The sequence below is a fragment of the Leucopleurus acutus genome, assembly GCF_964270905.1.
Source record: "Leucopleurus acutus genome assembly, chromosome: X".
Taxonomy (NCBI): domain Eukaryota; kingdom Metazoa; phylum Chordata; class Mammalia; order Artiodactyla; family Delphinidae; genus Leucopleurus; species Leucopleurus acutus.
The window spans coordinates 132,035,746-132,054,654 of NC_139148.1; the positions used below are offsets into that span (position 1 = coordinate 132,035,746).

Here is an 18,909-nt window from a genome sequence, read left to right on the forward strand (position 1 = left end):
GAGATTGCATTGAATCTGTAGATGACTTTGGGTACTATGAATATTTTAACAATATTAATTTTTCTGATCCATGAACATGGGATGTATTTCCATTTGTTTGTAATTTCTTTCATCAAATTCTTGTAGCTTTTATCACACAGATCTTCACTTCCTTGGTTAAGTTTATTCCTAAATATTTTATTATTTTTTATGGTATTCTGATTGGGATAGTTTTATTACTTTTGTTGATATTTTGTTATTATATAGAAACAACTGATTTCTGTATGTTGATTTTATATCCTGCAACTTGATTGAATTCATTGATTAGTTTAACAGTTTTTTTGGTTGAATCTTTTAAGATTTTCTATGTATAATATCATATCATCTTAAATAATGGCAATTTTACTTCTTCCTTTCCAATTGGATGCCTTTTATTTCTTTGTCTTGCCTGATTGCTCTAGCTAGGATTTCTAGTATTTTATGAATAATAGTGATGAGAGTGGGCACCCTTGTCTTGTTCCTGATCTTAGAGGAAAAGCTTTCAATCTTTCATCATTGAGTATGATGTTAAGCTATGGGTGTGACATAATGGCCTTTATTATGTTGAAGTAAACACCTTCAATATTCAGTTTGTTGAGAGTTTTTGTCATGAAATTATGCTGAATTTTGTCAAATGTCTTTTCCCCATTTATTGAGATGATCATAAATATTTATCTTTCATTCTATTAACGTGGTATGTCACATGTATTGATTTGTGTATATCAAACTATCCTTGCATCCCAAGGATAAATCCCACCTAGTTGGTGTATGATTGTTTTGATGTGTTGTTGAATTCAATTTGCTAATATTTTTTGAGAATTTTTGCGCCTATATTCATCAGGAATATTGGTCTAGTTTTGTTTTCTCATAGTGTCCTTATCTGGCTTTGGTATCAGGGTAATGCTGGCCTTGTAAAATGCGTTTGGAAGTGTTTCCTCCTCTTCAGTTTTTTTCAAAGAGTTTGAGATGAATTGGCATTAACTTTCCTTTAAACGTTTGGTAGAATTCACCAGTGAAGCCATTTGGTACTGGGCTTTTCTCTGTTGGGAGGCTTTTGATTACTGATTCAATCTCTTTGTTCATTATTAGAATCTTCAGAGTTTCTATTACTTTCTGATTTAGTCTTGGTAGGTTGTATGTTTCTAGGAATATATTCATTTCTTCTAGGTTATCCAGTTTGTTGGCATATAACTTTTCATAGTAGTCTCTTATGGTCCTTTGTATTTCTGAGCTATCATACGAGCTATCAGTTGTGATATCTTCTCTTTCATTTCTGATTTTATTTATTTGGGTCCTCTTTTTTTCTTAGTCTAGCCAAAGCTTTGTCAATTTTGTTTATCTTTTCAGAAAACCAGCTCTTAGTTTTGCTGATACTTTCTATTGTTTTTCTGGTCTCTATTTCAGTTATTTCCACCATGATATTTGTTATTTCCTTTCTTCTGCTAACTTTGGGCTTACTTTGTTCTTTTTCTAGTTCCTTGAAGTGTAAAGTTAGGTTGTTTATTTGAGGTCTTTCTGTTTTCTTAATATATGCATTTATCACTATAAATTTCCCTTTGAGACTGCTTTTGCAGCATCCTATAGGTTTTAGTATGTTGTCTTTCCATTTTCACTTGTTTCAAGATTTTTTTATTTCCATTTTGATTTATTCTTTGACCCATTGGTTGTTCAGGAGTGTGTTATTTAATTTCCACATATTTGTAGATTTTCTAGCTTTCCTTTTATTGTTGATATCTAGTTTCATACCATTGTGGACAAAACAGATAGTATGATTTCAATCTTCTTGAGTTAGTTAAGACTTGTTTTGTCCTATCAGATGATCTATCCTGGAGAATGTTCTGTGTGCACTTGAGAAGACTGTGTATTCTGCTTCTGTTGGATGAATTGTTTTGTACATGTCTGTTAGGTTCACTTGGTCTAATGTGTGTTTTGAGTCCAATGTTTCTTTTTTGATTTTCTGTCTGAATGATCTATCCATTGCTGAAAGTGGGGTATTGAAGTCCCCTAATATTATTGTATTGTCTGTTTCTCCCTTCATATCTTTTAGTATTTGCCTAAGATAATTAGGTGCTCTGATATCATGTGAGCATATCATTGATTGTTATATCTTCTTAATGAATTGACCACTTTATTATTTTATAATGACCTAATGTGTCTCTTGTTACCATTTTTGGTGTACAGTCTTATTTTGTGTGATATAAGTATAGTTATACCCACTTTCTTTTGGTTTCTACTTGCATGGAATATCTTTTTCTGTCCCTTCACTTTGAGCCTGTGTGTGGACTTAAATCTGGAGTGAGTCTCTTTGTAGGCAGCATGTAGTTGAGTCTTGTTTTTTTTTCTGTTTGGTTTGTTTGGTTTTTTTTTTTTTTTTTTTGCGGTACGTGGGCCTCTCACTGTTGTGGCCTCTCCCGTTGCGGAGCACAGGCTCCGGACGCGCAGGCTCAGTGGCCATGGCTCACGGGCGCAGCCGCTCTGCGGCATGTGGGATCTTCCTGGACCAGGGCACGAACCCATGTCCCCTGCATCGGCAGGCAGACCCTCAACCACTGCGCCACCAGGGAAGCCCGAGTCTTGTTTTTTAATCTGTCCAACCGCTCTGTGCCTTTTGATTGGTAAATTCAGTCCATTTACAGTTTGAGTAATTATTGTTATGAAAGGACTTACTAATTACATTTCATTCATTGCTTTCTGCCTGTTTTATAGTTTCATTGTTCCTATTTCCCTCTACTTCTGCTTACCTTTTGAAATTGGTGATTTTCTGTGGTTGTGTCCTCTATTTCCCCTTTCTTTGTCTTTTGTGAATCTAATATAGATTTTTGTTTTGTGGTTTCCATTGGGCTTACATAAAGGCTCTTATAGATAAAATAGTCCGTTTTAAGCTGATAGCAACTTAACTTTGCATACAACTCTCCACCCATTTACTATCCCTATTTTATCTTTTTGACATCACACTTTACCTCTTTTTATATTGTGCATTCATTAACAAATTATAGTAGCTGTAATTATTTTTTAATTAGTTTTTATTGGAGTATAGTTGCTTTACAATGTTGTATTAGTTTCTACTGTACAGCAAAATGAATCAGTTATACATACACATATATTGCCTCTTTTTGGATTTCCTTCCCATTTAGGTCACCAGAGTGCATTAAGTAGAGTTCCCTGTGCTATACAGTATGTTCTCATTTGTTGTCTATTTTATACATAGTATCACTAATGTATATGTATCAGTTTCAATTTCCTCACCCCCGCCCCACTTTCCCCCTTGGTATCCATACATTTGTTCTCAATGTCTGTGTCTGTTTCTGCTTTACAAATAAGATCATCTATACCATTTTTGTAGATTCCACATATGTGTGTTAATATATGATATTTGTTTTTCTCTTTCTGACTTACTCACTCTGTATGACATTCTCTAGGTCCATCCACGTCTCTGCAAATGACCCAGTTTCATTCCTTTTAATGGCTGAGTAATATTCCATTGTATATATGTACCACATCTTCTTTATCTGTCAGTAGACATTTAGGTTGTTTTCATGTGCTGGCTGTTGTAAATAGTGCTGCAATGAACACTGGGGTGCATGTCTCTTTTTGAATTATGGTTTTCTCAGGGTATATGCCCAGTAGTGGGATTGCTGGGTCATATGGTAGTTCTATTTTTAGTTTTCTAAGGAACCTCCATACTGTTTTCCATAGTGGTTGTATCAATTTACATTCCCACCAACAGTGCATAATGGTTCCCTTTTCTCCACACCCCCTCCAGCATTTATTGTTTGTAGATTTTTTGACGATGGCCATTCTAACCGGTGTGAAGTGATACCTCATTGTAGTTTTGATTTGCATTTCTCTAATGATTAGTGATGTTGATTATCCTTTCATGTGCCTCTTGGCCATCTGTATGTCTTCTTTGGAGAAATATCTATTTAGGTCATCCACCCATTTTTTGATTGGGTTGTTTGTTTTTTTGATATTGAGCTGCATGAGCAGCTTGTATATTTTGGAGATTAATCCTTTGTCAGTTGCTTTGTTTGCAAATATTTCTCCCATTCTGAGGGCTGGCTTTTTGTCTTGTTTATGGTTTCCTTTGCTGTGCAAAAGCTTTGAAGTTTCATTAGGTCCCATTTGTTTGTTTTTGTTTTTATTCTCATTACTCTAGGAGGTGGATCAAAAAGGATCTTGCTGTGATTCATGTCAAAGAGTGTTCTGCCTGTGTTTTCCTCTAAGAATTTTCTAGTGTCTGGCCTTACATTTAGATCTTAAATCCATTTTGAACTTATTTTTGTGTATGGTGTTAGGGAGTGTTCTAATTTCATTCTTTTACATGTAGCTATCCAGTTTTCCCAGCACCACTTATTGAAGAGGCTGTCTTTTCTCCATTGTATATTTTTGCCTCTTTGCCATAGATTAGGTGACCATAGGTATGTCAGTTTATCTCTGGGCTTTCTATCCTGTTCCATTGATCTATATTTCTATTTTTGTGCCATTGCCATACTGTCTTGATTACGGTAGCTTTGTAGTATAGTCTGAAGTCCGGGAGCCTGATTCCTCCAGCTCCGTTTTTCTTTCTCAAGATTGCTTTGGTTATTTGGGGTATTTTGTGTTTCCATACAAATGGTGAACTTTTTTGTTCTAGTTCTGTGAAAGATGCCATTGGTAATTTGATAGGGATTGCATTGAATCTGTAGATTGCTTTGCATAGTATAGTCATTTTCAAAATATTGATTCTTCCAATCTAAGAACACAGTATATCTCTCCATCTGTTTTTGTCGTCTTTGATTTCTTTCATCAGTATCTTATAGTTTTCTGCATACAGGTCTTTTGCCTCCTTTGGTAGGTTTATCCTAGGTATTTTATTCTTTTTGTTGTAATGGTAAATGGGATTGTTTCCTTGATTTCTCCTTCTGATCTTTTGTTGTTAGTGTATAGGAATGCAAGAGATTTCTGCGTATAAATTTTGTATCCTGCTACTTTACCAAATTCATAGATTAGCTCTAGTGGTTTTCTGGTGGCATCTTTGGGATTTTCTATGTACAGTATCATGTCATCTGCAAACAGTGACAGTTTTACTTCTTCTTTTCCGATTTGGATTCCTTGTATTTCTTTTTCTTCTCTGATTGACATGGCTAGGACTTCCAAAACTATGCTGAATAATAGTGGCGAGAGTGGACATCCTAGTCTTGTTCCTGATCTTAGAGGAAATGCTTTCAGTTTTTCACCATCGAGAATGATGTTTGCTGTGGGTTTGTCGTATATGGCCTTTGTTATATTGAGGTAGGTTCTCCCTATGCCCACTTTCTGGACAGTTTTTATCGTAAATGGGTGTTAAATTTTGTCAAAAGCTTTTTCTGCATCTATTGAGATGGTCATATGGTTTTTATTCTTCAATTAGTTAATATGGTGTATCACATTGATTTTCGTATGTTGAAGAATCCTTGCATCCCTGGTATAAATCCCTGTTGGTCATGGCGTATGATCCTTTTAATGTGTTGTTGGATTCTGTTTGCTAGTGTTTTGTTCAGGATTTTTGAGTCTGTGTTCGTCAGTGATATTGGCCTGTAAGTTTCTTTTTTGTATCTTTGTCTGGTTTTGGTGTCAGGGTGATGGTGGCCTCGCAGAGTGAATTTGGGAGTGTTCCAGCCTCTGCAGTTTTTTGGAAGAGTTTGAGAAGTATAGGTTTTAGCTCTTCTCTAAATGTTTGATAGAATTCACCTGTCAAGCCATCTGGTCCTGGACTTCTTTTTGTTGAACGATTTTTAATCACAGCTTCAATTTCATTATTTGTGATTTGTCTGGTCATATTTTCTATTTTTTGCTGGTTCAGTCTTGGATGGTTGTACTTTTCTAAGAATTTGTCCATTTCTTCCAGGTTATCCATTTTATTGGCATAGAGTTGCTTGTAGTAGTCTCTTATGATCGTCTGTATTTCTGTGGTGTCAATTGTGTCTTCTCAGTTTTCATTTCTAATTTTATTGATTTGGATCCTCTCCCTTTTTTACTTGATGAGTCTGGCTAAAGGTTTATCAATTTTGTTTATCTACTCAAAGAACCAGCTTTTAGTTTCATTGATCTTTGCTATTGTTTTTTTCATTTCTATGTCATTTATTTCTGCTCTGATCTTTATGATTTCTTTCCTTCTACTAACTTTGGGTTTTGTTTGTTTTTTCTCTAGTTGCTTTAGGTGTAAGGTTAGCTTGTTTATTTGAGATTTTTCTTGTTTCTTGAGGTAGGGTTGTATTGCTGTAAACTTCCTTCTTAGAACTGCTTTTGCTGCATCCCATAAGTTTTGGGTCACTGTGTTTTCATTGTCATTTGTCTCTAGGTATTTTTTGATTTCCTCTTTGATTTCTTCAGTGATCTCTTGGTTATTTAGTAACATATTGTTTAGCCTCCATGTGTTTGTACTTTTTACAGTTTTTTTCCCCTGTAATTGATTTCCAATCTCATAGCATTGTGGTCAGAAAAGATGCTTGATATGATTTCAATTTTCTTAAATTTACTGAGGCTTGATTGTGACCCAAGATGTGATCTATCCTGGAGAAACTGTTCCGTGAGCACTTGAGAAGAAAGTGTATTCTGCCACTTTGGGGTAGAATGTCCTATAAATATCAATTTAGTCTATGTGGTCTGTTGTATCATTTAAAGCTTGTGTTTCCTTATTTATTTTCTGTCTGGATGATCTTTCCATTGGTGTAAGTGGGGTGTTAAAGTCCTCCACTATTATTGTGTTACTGTCAGTTTCCCCTTTTATGGCTGTTAACATTTGCCTTATGTATTGAGATGCACCTGTGTTGGGTGTATAAATATTTACAATTGTTATATTTTCCTGGATTGATCCCTTGATCATTATGTAGTGTCCTTCATTATCTCTTATAATAGTCTTTATTTTAAAGTCTATCTTTTCTGATATGAGTACTGCTACTCCAGCTTTCTTTTGATTCCCATTTGTATGGAATATCTTTTTCCATCCCCTCACTCTCTGTGTGTATGTGTTTCTATGTCTGAAGTCAGTCTCTTGTAGACAGCATATATAGGAGTCTTGTTTTTGAATGCATTCATCTAGTCTGTGTCTTTTGGTTGGAGCATTTAATCCATTTGCACTTAAGGTAATTATAGATAATGTATGTTCCTATTACCATCTTCTTAATTGTTTTGGGTTTGTTCTTGTGGGTCTTTTCCTTCTCTTGTGTTTCTTGCCTAGAGAAGTTTCTTTAGCATTTGCTGAAAAGCTGGTTTGGTGCTGCTGAATTCTCTTAGCTTTTGCTTGTCTGTAAAGCTTTTGATTTCTCCATCGAATCTGAATGTGATCCTCATTGAATAGAGTAATCTTGGTTGTAGGTTTTTCCCTTTCATCACTTGAGATATGTCCTGCCACTCCCTTCTGGCCTGCAGAGTTTCTGCTGAAAAATAAGCTGATAACCTTATGGGGATTCCCTTTTTGGTTATTTGTTGATTTTCCCTTGCTGCATTTGATAGTTTTTCTTTGTATTTAATTTTTGTTAGTTTGATTAATATGTGTCTCTGTTTTTTCTCCTTGGGTTTATCCTGTATTGGACTCTCTGCACTTCCTAGACTTGATTGACTATTTCCTTTCCCACGTTAGGGAAGTTTTCACCTACAATCTCTTCACATATTTTCTCAGTACCTTTCCCTTTCTCTTTTTCTTGGACCCCTATAATTCAAATGTTGGTGTGTTTAATGTTGTTCCAGAGGTCTCTTAGGGTGTCTTCATTTCTTTTCATTCTTTTTTCTTTATTCTTCTCCACGGCAGTTATTTCCACCATTCTATCTTCCAGCTCACTTCTCCGTTCTTTTGCCTCAGTTATTCTGCTGTTAATTCCTTCTGGTATATTTTTCATTTCAGTTATTGTGTTGTTCATCACTGATTGTTTGTTCTTTAGTTCTTCTAGGTGCTTGTTAAACATTTCTTGTATCTTCTCTATCCTTGCCTCCATTCTGTTTTCGAGATCTTGGATCATCTTTACTGTCATTACTCTGAATTATTTTTCAGGTAGATTTCCAATCTCCTCTTCATTTATTTGGTCTTGTGGGTTTTTACCTTGCTTCTTCATCTGCAACATATTTCTTTGTCTTCTTATTTTGTCTAACCTGCTGTGTTTATGGTCTCCTTTCCACAGGCTGCAGGGTCGTAATTCCTCTTGCTTCTGTTGTCTGCCACCTAGTGAGTGAAGTTGGTCCAGGGGCTTGTGTATGCTTCCTGGTGGAAGGGACTGGTGCCTGTGCTCTGGTGGGTGGAACTGAGTCTTTTCCCTCTTAGGGCAGGGCCGCGTCAGGTGGTGTGTTTTGCGGTTTCTGTGAGCTTAGTACAACTTTAGGCAGTCTGTCTGCTGATGGGTGGGGCTGTGTTCCTATCTTGTTGGTTGTTTGGCGTGAGGTGTCCAGCACTGGAGCCTGCAGGCAGTTGTGTGGGCTGAGTCCTGGTGTTGATGTGGATACCCCAGGAGCACGTGCACCGATTAATATTCCCTGGGCCCAGGGATTCTCTGGCGGTCTAGTGTCCTGGAGTAGGTGCTCCCAGCCCAGAGGCCCAGGCCTGACCCCTGGCCAGGGAGCCAAGAGCCCGCAAACTTCACAGAGCGGCCAGAGAAAAAAGGAAAAATAGAAAAGAAAACAAACAGACAAACAAAATCCAAGACAAATAGAAAAAACAACAGCAAAGAGACAGCAGCAGCAACAAACACACACACAGAAAAAAGAAAATAAAATAAAAACAAAACAAGAGCACAAGCAAAGGAATTCAAAGATGAGAATAGTCCATAAGGACTAAACTAACAAAAACAAAAAAATGAAAAATAAAACTAAAACAGAAAGCAAACAGCAAAAAAAGTGAAGAAAACAAAATAGAGACATAAAAACAATAAAAAAGTAAAAGGGAAAGAACAAAAACAAGAATAAACCCACAAAACAACAAAAAAGTAAAATAAAAATTTAAAAATATATATGTTAGGGGCTTCCCTGGTGGCGCAGTGGTTGAGAGTCTGCCTGCCGATGCAGGGGACCTGGGTTCATGCCCTGGTCCGGGAAGATCCCACACGCCGTGGAGTGGCTGGGCCCATGAGCCATGGCTGCTGAGCCTGCGCATCCGGAGCCTGTGCTCTGCAACGGGAGAGGCCACAACGTGGCCTGCGTACCGCAAAAAAAAAAAAAAAAAAAAAAAAAATACATATATATATATATGTTAAAAATTATTTTTAAATAAAAATAAAGAATAGAAAGGTAAAAAATAATAAAATAATAAAAGCAACAGCACCAACAACTGAACAAAATGAAACAAACCAAAAACGAATAATAGTAATAAGAATATTTTCCTGGGGCCTCCTCTGTCAGTGTCCTTGCCCCCACAGTGAGCCAGAGCCAATCCCTGTCTCCCCAGGAGGCCTTCCAATACCTCTAGTTAGGCCTCGGGACCTGCTGTGGGTACTGTGGGGCCAACTCAGACTCTGACCTGGCCAGACTCCTTGCCCCCAGAGTCCACTGCTGCAAAGGCTAGACTGGTCTCAGTTGTGGAACACTCGTTGTCTACTCAGGTATTCCACAGACACAGGATTTAGCAAGCCAACCTCAGGGATTTAATCCGTGGCTTGCACAGCTGCACAGAAAGATTTCCATTCCTCTTCCTTAGTCGCACTGCCCCTGGGCCTCAGCTTTGGTTTTGACCCCACCTCTGCGTGTGCACCACCCTCAGGCATCTGTTCCTTGCCCAGGCGAGAGGGAGGCGAAAGCAGTGGCTGCTTGCAGCCCACTTACTCAGGCCAGGGAGGGGTACAGCGGCCACAGGTGGGCTGTGTGCAAATTGCCTGCGGTGGCAGAACCAGCAGGCAGTTGCAACAGACTGGCACACTCGCTCTGGTGAGAGTCCCTCCCAGTGCCCGCAGAGGCAGGAGCTGGAATGTGGGGGCGGTGGTGGCCCTGCCCCCCACGTGTCTCTCAACAATGGTGCCTCATTTTCCAGGCAGACCACACTTCCTCTAGGGGCATTCCCAGCTGCGCATCCCCTCACTCCTGTCCCCTCTGCTATATCCACACAGCCAACAGTACTCCTCTCCCCAGACCCATTCTTCCAACCCCACACTTTAGTTCTCAGCCCCCACCAGCATCGACAGACTTTTTGTACCAGGCAGGGGTGCCCAGAGCTGGTTCCCAAGGAGGTTTTGGGGTGTGCAGCGCTCAGTCCCCCAGAGCCCACGGGCAGAGACCCCAGCTCGAGAGGCAAGTGGGCCTGCTCAGATGGGAGCCCCTCTCAGTGCCTGCAGAGGCTGAAGAAGCTGGTGGGTGGGGAAAGGGGTTGTAATGGCGGCTCCACCCCTCACGCACCACTGAACAATGACACCTTGATTCTATGGTATCCTGGATTTTTTCCACAGACTTTCCCAGTTGTGGAGCTCCTTACTCCTGTCCCTTCAGACTGTCTTTTCACAGCCAACAGCTGCCCCCTCCCTGGGTCTGCACTCCAAACCCCACTTTGCAGCACCCAGCCCCCCTCCACAACAGGCAACTCACGACTCAGGCCAGAATGTGCAGAGCTGCAGTGTAGACCATGCATGCAGTCTTTGTCCTGCCTTCCACAGAGTGTCCACTGCATTCTCCTTTGATCCCCCAAAGATCCGTTTCTGTCCCAGCTGATTTCCCCACTGTGAGGGAGTTTTTCTGAGTGTGGGGACCTCTCCTCACCTTCAGCTTCCCACCAGATTGCTGGTCCCTGTTTTGATTCCTCTTTTCTTTTTTTCTTCTTTCTTTCATCCTACCTGGTTGTGAGGGAATTTTTCTTGTCCTTTTAGGTTGTCTGAAGTCCTCTGCTAATGTTCAGCAGGTGCTCTATGAGAGATGTATTGTATTGTAGATGTATTCTTGATGTACTTGTGAGGAGTGACAAATTCCATGTCCTCCTATTCCACCATCTTGACTCCTCTCCAGTAGCTGTAGTTATTTTTAATACTCTTTTGCTTTAACCTTTATACTGTAGTTGTGTTTAACACACCAACCTATTACAGAATTAGAGTGTTCTAAATCTGCATACTTACCTTTACCAGTGTATTATATACTTTCATATGTTTTCATTTCACTAATTAGAGTCTTTTCCATTCAGCATTTCTTGCATTGCAGGTCTGGTGGTGATGAAATCCCTCAGCTTATGTTTGTCTGGGAACATCTTTATTTCTCCTTCATATCTGAAGGATAACTTTTCCATATAGAGTATTCTTGGCTGACAGTTTTTTTCTTTCAACATTTTGAATATGTCATTCCACTCTCTCCTGGCACATAGGGTTTCTGCTGAGAAAACTGCTGATAACCTAATGGGGGTTCTTTTGTAGGTCACAATCTTTTTCCTCTGGCTGCTTTTAGGAATTTCTCTTTGATTTTTGACAGGTTCATTGTAATTTATCTTAAGAAGGTCTTTTTGCATTGAGATAATAGGGTGATTAGCATCATGAATTTGGATGTCCCAGTCTTTCCTTGAGTTTGGGAAGTTCTCAGCTATTATATCTTTAATAACTTTTCTGCCTTTTATCCCTCTCTTTTCCTCTGGAACCCCAGTTATTATAATATTTGTATGTTTGATGGAGTCCTATAGATCACATAGGCTTTCTAAATCACTCTTTTTCATTATTTTTTCTTCGTTATCCTCTGATTTCAAATTTCCTATCCTTTAGCTCATTTAATCTATCTTCCACTCAGTCTACTCTGAGATAGATGCTCTCTATTGCATTTTTCATTTTACTCATTGAATTCTTCAGCTCCAGAATTTCTGTTTGGTTATTTTCCATAATTTATATCTCTTTATTAAATTTCAGATTTTGTTCATGTACTGTTTTCCTGATATTGTTGAATTGTCTTTCTGTGTTTTCTTGCTGCTCTTTTGGTTTCCTCAAAACTGCTATTTTGGGCTTCCCTGGTGGCAGCGTGGTTGAGAATCTTCCTGCCAATGCAGGGGACACAGGTTTGAGCCCTGGTCTGGGAAGATCCCACATGCTGTGGAGCAACTAGGCCCGTGAGCCACAACTATTGAGCCTGCGCGTCTGGAGCTTGTGCTCCGTGACAGTGAGAGGCCCGTGCACCACGATGAAGAGTGGCCCCTGCTCGCCGCAACTAGAGAAAGCCCACACACAGAAACGAAGACCCAACACAGCTAAAAATAAATAAATAAATAAACAAACAAAAACCTGCTATTTTGAATTCTTTATCAGCTAGATCCTAAAATTTCATGTCTTTGGTTATTGGTGAATGATTATTACCTTTTTTTTTTTTTTTTGCGGTACGCGGGCCTCTCACTGTTGTGGCCTCTTCCGTTGCGGAGCACAGGCTCCGGACGTGCAGGCTCAGCGGCCATGGCTCACGGGCCCAGCTGCTTCGTGGCATGTGGGATCCTCCCGGACCGGGGCACGAACCCGCGTCCCCTGCATCGGCAGGCGGACTCTCAACCACTGCGCCACCAGGGAAGCCCTGATTATTACCTTTTGGTGATATCATGTTTCCTTGACTCTTCATGTTCCTTGGAGTTTTGTGTCACTGCTTTCACACATGAAGTAGCAGATACTTCCTCAAAACTTTGCTAATTGCTTTCAGGTGGGAAATATTGTTCATACGTCCTGTTACATCGGGGGTTTTCTCTGACCTTGTGTGGATATACCTGCTCCATGCTTCTTGCTCCCTCTTGTGGCATAATTATTCTTTTATGTCTTGTCTGGTCTTACAGCTCACCAGGATGTCTGCTAGAAACCTCTCTTTTGTTTTTCAGAAGGTAGCACTACAGTTCAAGTTTTTGGTTTCTCCCTTTCACATAGACCCTGGTCAGGTATTTTGAGAGCACTTCTTTTATTGGAGCTTGCTCTTGCCACTGAACTCAGGAGCACATATAAGGAGCTAGCCGGAGAGTGGGGGGAGGCGTGAGTCTTGCCCTCTGGGCATTGGGGGTGACTGTGGGACTGGTGAGGGGATCATCGGGTGAGGGTTTCCCAGAAGCTCATGGATGGACTTTCCACTGAAGTCTTGAACACAGTCATCAGGAACTATATCCCTTTAATATTGATATTCTTACCTGCTTCTTTCCTGATTTCTTCCCTTCCCCCTTCCCCCAGTCATGGAGGTCCCAGCCTCAAATTTGTTTTGTTTTGTTTTGCTCCAGTAGCATGCTGGAATCTCCCCTCAGCAAGGCTGGAGTTATACAAATTCTCTTTTGTCCTTGGGTGCCTGCTCAAGTCAGTACTCTTCAGGTTTTCCCCAGCCCAACCATGGCCAAGAGGGATTGGGGCAGGTTCACCGGTCCTGCTGATTCCACAGCTCATACAATGGTCTTTCTGCCTATTACTGATGCACAGGTGGATGAGACTCCTCCCAGGTCCCTTGGCATATCTGGATCCCAGAACTCTAACAGAGGGACTTTTGTTCATGGATGGATGCCTAACTAGTTGTTTAAAAGGGGGGACAGAAAGGAATATCTTATGCCACTATGATGCTGACATCACTTGTCCTTGTTATATTCAGAGTTGAGCTCAGTCTCTCTCCCCATTCCAATAATCTTGACCCCTATTGCAATAGTCTTGAATAAAGTCTTTCTTACCATTTTTGACAAGTGCCAGAATAATTTCTTTTTAATAGTATCTCTCTTCCAACATCTTTCTTGCCTTGTTCCCATTTTTTATGCTATTGTAAATTGAATTTTTCTCTTTTTTTCTTGGATTTTTCATTGCTCATGTATAGAAATACAGTTGGTTTTTGTATTTTGATCTTGTACAATCTTGTTGAACTCATTTAATAGTTCCATATGATTTTATATATCTAGGATCATACCATCTGAAAGTAGAGTTTTAATTCTTCCTTTCCAATCTGGATAACTTTCATTTCTTTCTCCTGCCTAATTGCCCTGGCTAGAACCTCTGGTACAGTGTTGAATGAAAGTAGCAAGAGTGGACATCCTTGTCTTATTCCTGATCTTAGGAAGACTTTCACAGTTACGTATGATGTTAGCTGTGGTTCTTTCATAGGTGCCATTTGTCAGGTTCAGGAAGTTCCCTTCTATTTCTTGTTTGTTGAGTTATCATGTAAAGGTGTTGGTTTTTGTCAAGTCCTTTTTTGTATCTATTGAAATGATCATATTGGTTTTTGTCCTTTATTTTATTAAAACATTACAATAATTGACTTTTGAATACTAAATCAACCTTGCATTTCTGAAACAAATGCCACTTCATCATGGTGTATAATCCTTTTTATATATTGCTGGATTCATTTTGCCAGTACTTTACTGAGGACTTCTTATGTCTTTATTCATAAGAGATATTGATCTATTATTTTCTTGTGATACCTTTATCTGGTTTTGATACCAGAGTAATACTGACCTTATAGGATGAGTTGCAAGTATTCCCTCCTCTTCTATTTTTAAAAGAATTTGTAAAAAATTGGTATTAATTCTTCTTGAAATGTTTGGTAGAATTCACCCTTGAAGCCATCTGTGCTTGTGCTTTTCTTTCTGCAAAGTTTAAAAATTACTGATTCAATCTCTTTATTTGTTGTAGCTCTATTCAGATATTCTGTTTCTTCTTGAGTCTGTTTTGGTGGTTTGTGTCTTTCTAGGAATTTATCCATTTCATTTATCTAATATGTTGACATACTCTTGTTCATAGTATTCTCTTAGGATCCCTTTCATTTCTATGAATTTGATAGTTATTATTTTAGTAATTTGAGTATTCTCTCTTTTTTTGGTCTGTTTGTGCAAATATTTGTCAATTTTGTTGATCTTTTCAAACCTACTTTTGGTTTCATTGATTTTCTCTATTTTTCTTTTATGATCTATATATTTTTTCTGCTCTAATGTTTATTATCTACTTCCCTCTGTTAGCTTTGGATTTAGTTTGCTCTTCTTTTTCCAGTTCCTTAAGATAGAACAATAGGTTATTAATTTGGGATCTTTTGTCTTAGTCAACTTAGAGTACTATAAAAAATTACTATAGACTGGGTGGCTTAAACAACAGAAATTGATTTTCTCACAGTTCTGGAGGCTGGAATTCTAAGGTCAGGGTGCCTGTATGGTTGGGCTCTGATGGGAACTCTCTTCCCAGCTTGCAGATGGTGCCTTATCACTGTGTCCTCACATGGCTGGAAGTAAGACAGGGAGCAAGCTCTCTGGTGTTTCTTCTTATAAGGCCACTAATCCCATCATAAGCCTTCATGGCCTCATCTAAATCTAATGATCTCCCAAAGGCCCCATCTCCAAGTACTATCACATTAGGGGTTAGGGATTCAATATATGAATTTGTGGGGACTCAATTCAGTCTATAACATTTTTCTTCTCTGTAATGTAGGTGTTTGCTGCTATAAATTTCCTTCTATTCACTGCTTTTACTTAATCCCATAAGTTTTCCTTGTTATTGATTTCTAATTTCATTTCATTGTTGAGTGAAGCAGCTGAGCTCCCCCTCCCCAAAGCAAGTTTCTAATTTCTGCTCTTTTTCCTGTGTATGGATCACACTTTCCTGTTTCTTTTCATATCATAACTTTTTTTGAAAATTGGACATTTTCAATAATGTAGCAACTCTGGGTACTGATTCCCAACCCCTAGGGTGTATTGTTTGCTGGTTTACTTGTTTAGTGACTTGGCTGCACTTTTTCTTTGAAGTCTATTTCTCCCACAGTGTGCAGCCTCTAATGTCACCTCTCAGAGGGAACAGCCTTGGGCATGCACACAGTCACCCTGGAATGACACAGCTTTCTTGTTTCTTTTCCTAATCTCCCTATTAAGCCTGCCTCTGTGGTACCTCACCCAGCTGTTAGCCTCCACTAATTGCAGACTAATTGTTCCATTTTTATTTTTCTGACAGTTTCCCATACATAAAGTCCTCCAGTGATCTAATTAGATTTGGGTTCCCTTGTGTTTGAGGCCAGTCTTAGGTATTTGTTTGGACCTCAGGAGGGTTCTTCTTAGCTGACTCTTCCCCCAGGTACTCTGTTAAACTTCTAGCTGTCACATGGTTTAGCTTGTTATTCTCATGAAGCTCCCAGCTTCCTGTAACTGCTCATCTCTCAAATCTCCATTGTTTTTGACAGCACCCTTAGGCTTGAACTTCCCCATACTCTGTTCCAAATAAAGTCTGTTCTCTTAGGAAAGCTCTCTGTTCTTAAGTCCTGCCTTTCCCCCCGGGAACAATCTATGAACCACTGTTCTGGAGCTATGGATAGGGACAGTGGACTGCTTCTCTTGGAGTGACACCCTTGCCCTACCAGTGGAGTGCTGGGTAACCCTGGTTTTCTTGGCTTGCCTCTCCCAGTATGGAACCTCTACTCTATGAGTTACGTCAGGGCAGGGGCACTCAGAGCCCACTATTCTTGGCCTCCACCTGCGGTAGAGCTTCTGCCCTGTGCATGGGGGCTAGGTAGATGGAGGAAGCCTCACACCTACCAGTCATGCCATGCTAGAATAGAGCTTCTGCCTTATGGACCTGGGGATGGGGTGAGGTAGGAGGAGAAATGCTGATGAGTTGCTCCTCCTGGGGGCGAAGCATAGCCTTTGAATGGGACCTGAGGGGAAAGAGCGCTCCCAGGCTTTATTTGCCAGGAGTAGACCTTCCATCTCACTGAACTGAAGCATGGAGTAGATCATGTCTCAAATACCATAGACTCTCACTTTTCTTACTAAGAATTCATTGATTTTCTTGTGTAAATGTTTCTTCATTTGCTGTATGCCCTTAGGACATTCACAGTTTTCAGAGACTTTAACTTGTTTTTGTTTGTTTTTATAATTTTTACCAGTTATGGTGGTTTTATTGGAGAGAGGCTCTGTGGAGCTCCTCACACTGCAGTTCTGGAAATGTCCAACTCTCATTTATTTTGAAGGTTCTTTTTTGGTTTTTACTCTCAGATCATACCCTTAATTCAGGTGTTTGCAAACTACAGCCCTTGGATCAAATCTGGCCTCTTTTTCCAAATAAAGTTTCATTGGAACACAGTCATGCCCATTCGTTTATTGTTTATGGCTGACAGAGTTCAGTAATTGCAATTGAGACCATTTGGCCCACAAAGCCTAAAATATTTAGTGTCTGGCCCTTTACAAAAAAACTGACAACACCTACTTTAGTTGATAAGCTTTACTAAAGTCTTTCATTACTTAAAGATATAAGTGCTTCCATAGTAAATACGAGTTGTCAAGAATACCAACAATAATTAAAATCAGATTTGGCTTAAAGGCAAAATTAGTAGATTTGTAATATAAACATGATATTTTTTGTTTTTCCAACATTTTCAGATCTGGTAGCTCAGCGAGGCGAAAGATTGGAATTATTGATAGATAAAACAGAAAATCTCGTGGATTCGGTAAGTATGGGGTATGGTAATATTTTTCCAGGGTGTAAACTAGAGAAACCGTGGTTGATGGCTAATATAATAGGGAAATGTCTTAAATTCAATACTTTAGTGGGGTTTTTTTTCCATTCTAACCCCCATTATGTGACTACGTTGTGATCATGAGGATATCAATGAGGCATAGAAAAAAGCCATAACCCATTAATAGCCATTAAGGAAGCTTTCATTTGGAAAACATACTCAATATAAAGAAACAATTTTTTAAAGCTTTGGATTGATGCCTACATAATTTAGCACCTTAGCTACATATACCAGTCTGTTCTCTGTATATTCGTAAAAAAAAAAACAAAAGTGCGGGCCAGTTGTGACCCATTGTGGATCCTAAAAATCAGACAGTTCAGTCACTTTCTTGCTTACCGTGACAGCTTGAGCTTTTTTTGTATTAAGCAAGAGGCAGAGATTGATAGGGAAGGATGTGTCCCTGTAACCTACTTATGCTACAATTACGTGTGTCTCTGCATTTTCCATCTGGTTGGTGGATGAAAGTTTTCAGGGAAGATGATACATATACAGTGAATAGAAGGAGGGCAGAGATCAGTTACAATTTGGGTCTGTACAATTACAAATTTACATGAAGAGTAGAAATTTACCCCTTGAAACAGATATCAGTGAGTGATCTTGTTCATTCTTACTGACAGGTAGATTGTAGTGGTTAAGAGCACAAGCTCTAGAGTCTGGTTGCCTGGGATTGAATCCCAGCTCTGTCACTCACTAGTTGTGTGACCTTAGGCAAGTTACTTAAACTCTCTATGCCTCAGTCATCATCATCTGTAAAATGAAGATGAATCTTCTTCATAGTGTTTTGAGGGTTAAAGCACACAATGCATGCAAAATCCCTAACACAGTGTCTGATACATAGTAAGAGCTATTTAAAGGTTTATTGTTATTGTTAGTTTTACAGAGACATCTATTAACGGTAGGTCTTAGGAGGATAATAGTTTTTTCACCAAAGTACATGGAAATTGGAGGAAGGGTGGCACCATACAGGAAGTTAAGACACCAGGGTTCTATAATGGCTCACTTTGTAAACTGTTGCTTGGGGACAAAGAGAGACAGGTGTCTGATTGTAGATCTGATGACAAGTTTTTTTGTACTTCCAGTCTATCTCTTAGGTATCCTTAGTCCCTGAAGATGACCTTATTTAGCTGGAGTGGCCTGTGTTTGACCAGTACTAGTATAGTCTGCACTTTCCAAAAAAAGCTTTCTTAATTTTGTTGACTACATCACCCAGATTAACAAAAGGTACTCATTAACTGCTGCCTCTTTTTATGGAGGAATAACAAATACAATAAAGTGCAGTAAATGTACTACTTTTAATAAGTGTGCAGCTCAGTTATTTTTTTACATATGTTTATACCCATGTAACCACCACCTAGGTCAAGATATAAAACACTATCAGCACCTCAGAAGGCAGCCTCAAGCCCCTTCCAGTTAATAATCCCCAACAGAAGTAACTTTTCTGACTTATATCACCCTAGATAATGTTTTTCCCATTCTTAAAATGTATAGAAAAATGGAAACGTA

General features: G+C 39.2%; 1 protein-coding gene across 1 annotated transcript in view; it reads left to right on the forward strand.

The window, feature by feature from the left end:
* Window positions 1-18,909, forward strand: part of VAMP7 (vesicle associated membrane protein 7) — a 67,122-nt gene that overhangs the window by 36,161 nt on the left and 12,052 nt on the right. The window contains exon 6 of the mRNA XM_082864277.1: window positions 17,270-17,337. Within this exon, the coding sequence (XP_082720403.1) occupies window positions 17,270-17,337 (68 nt within the window). The remainder of the gene's footprint in view (window positions 1-17,269; window positions 17,338-18,909) is intronic.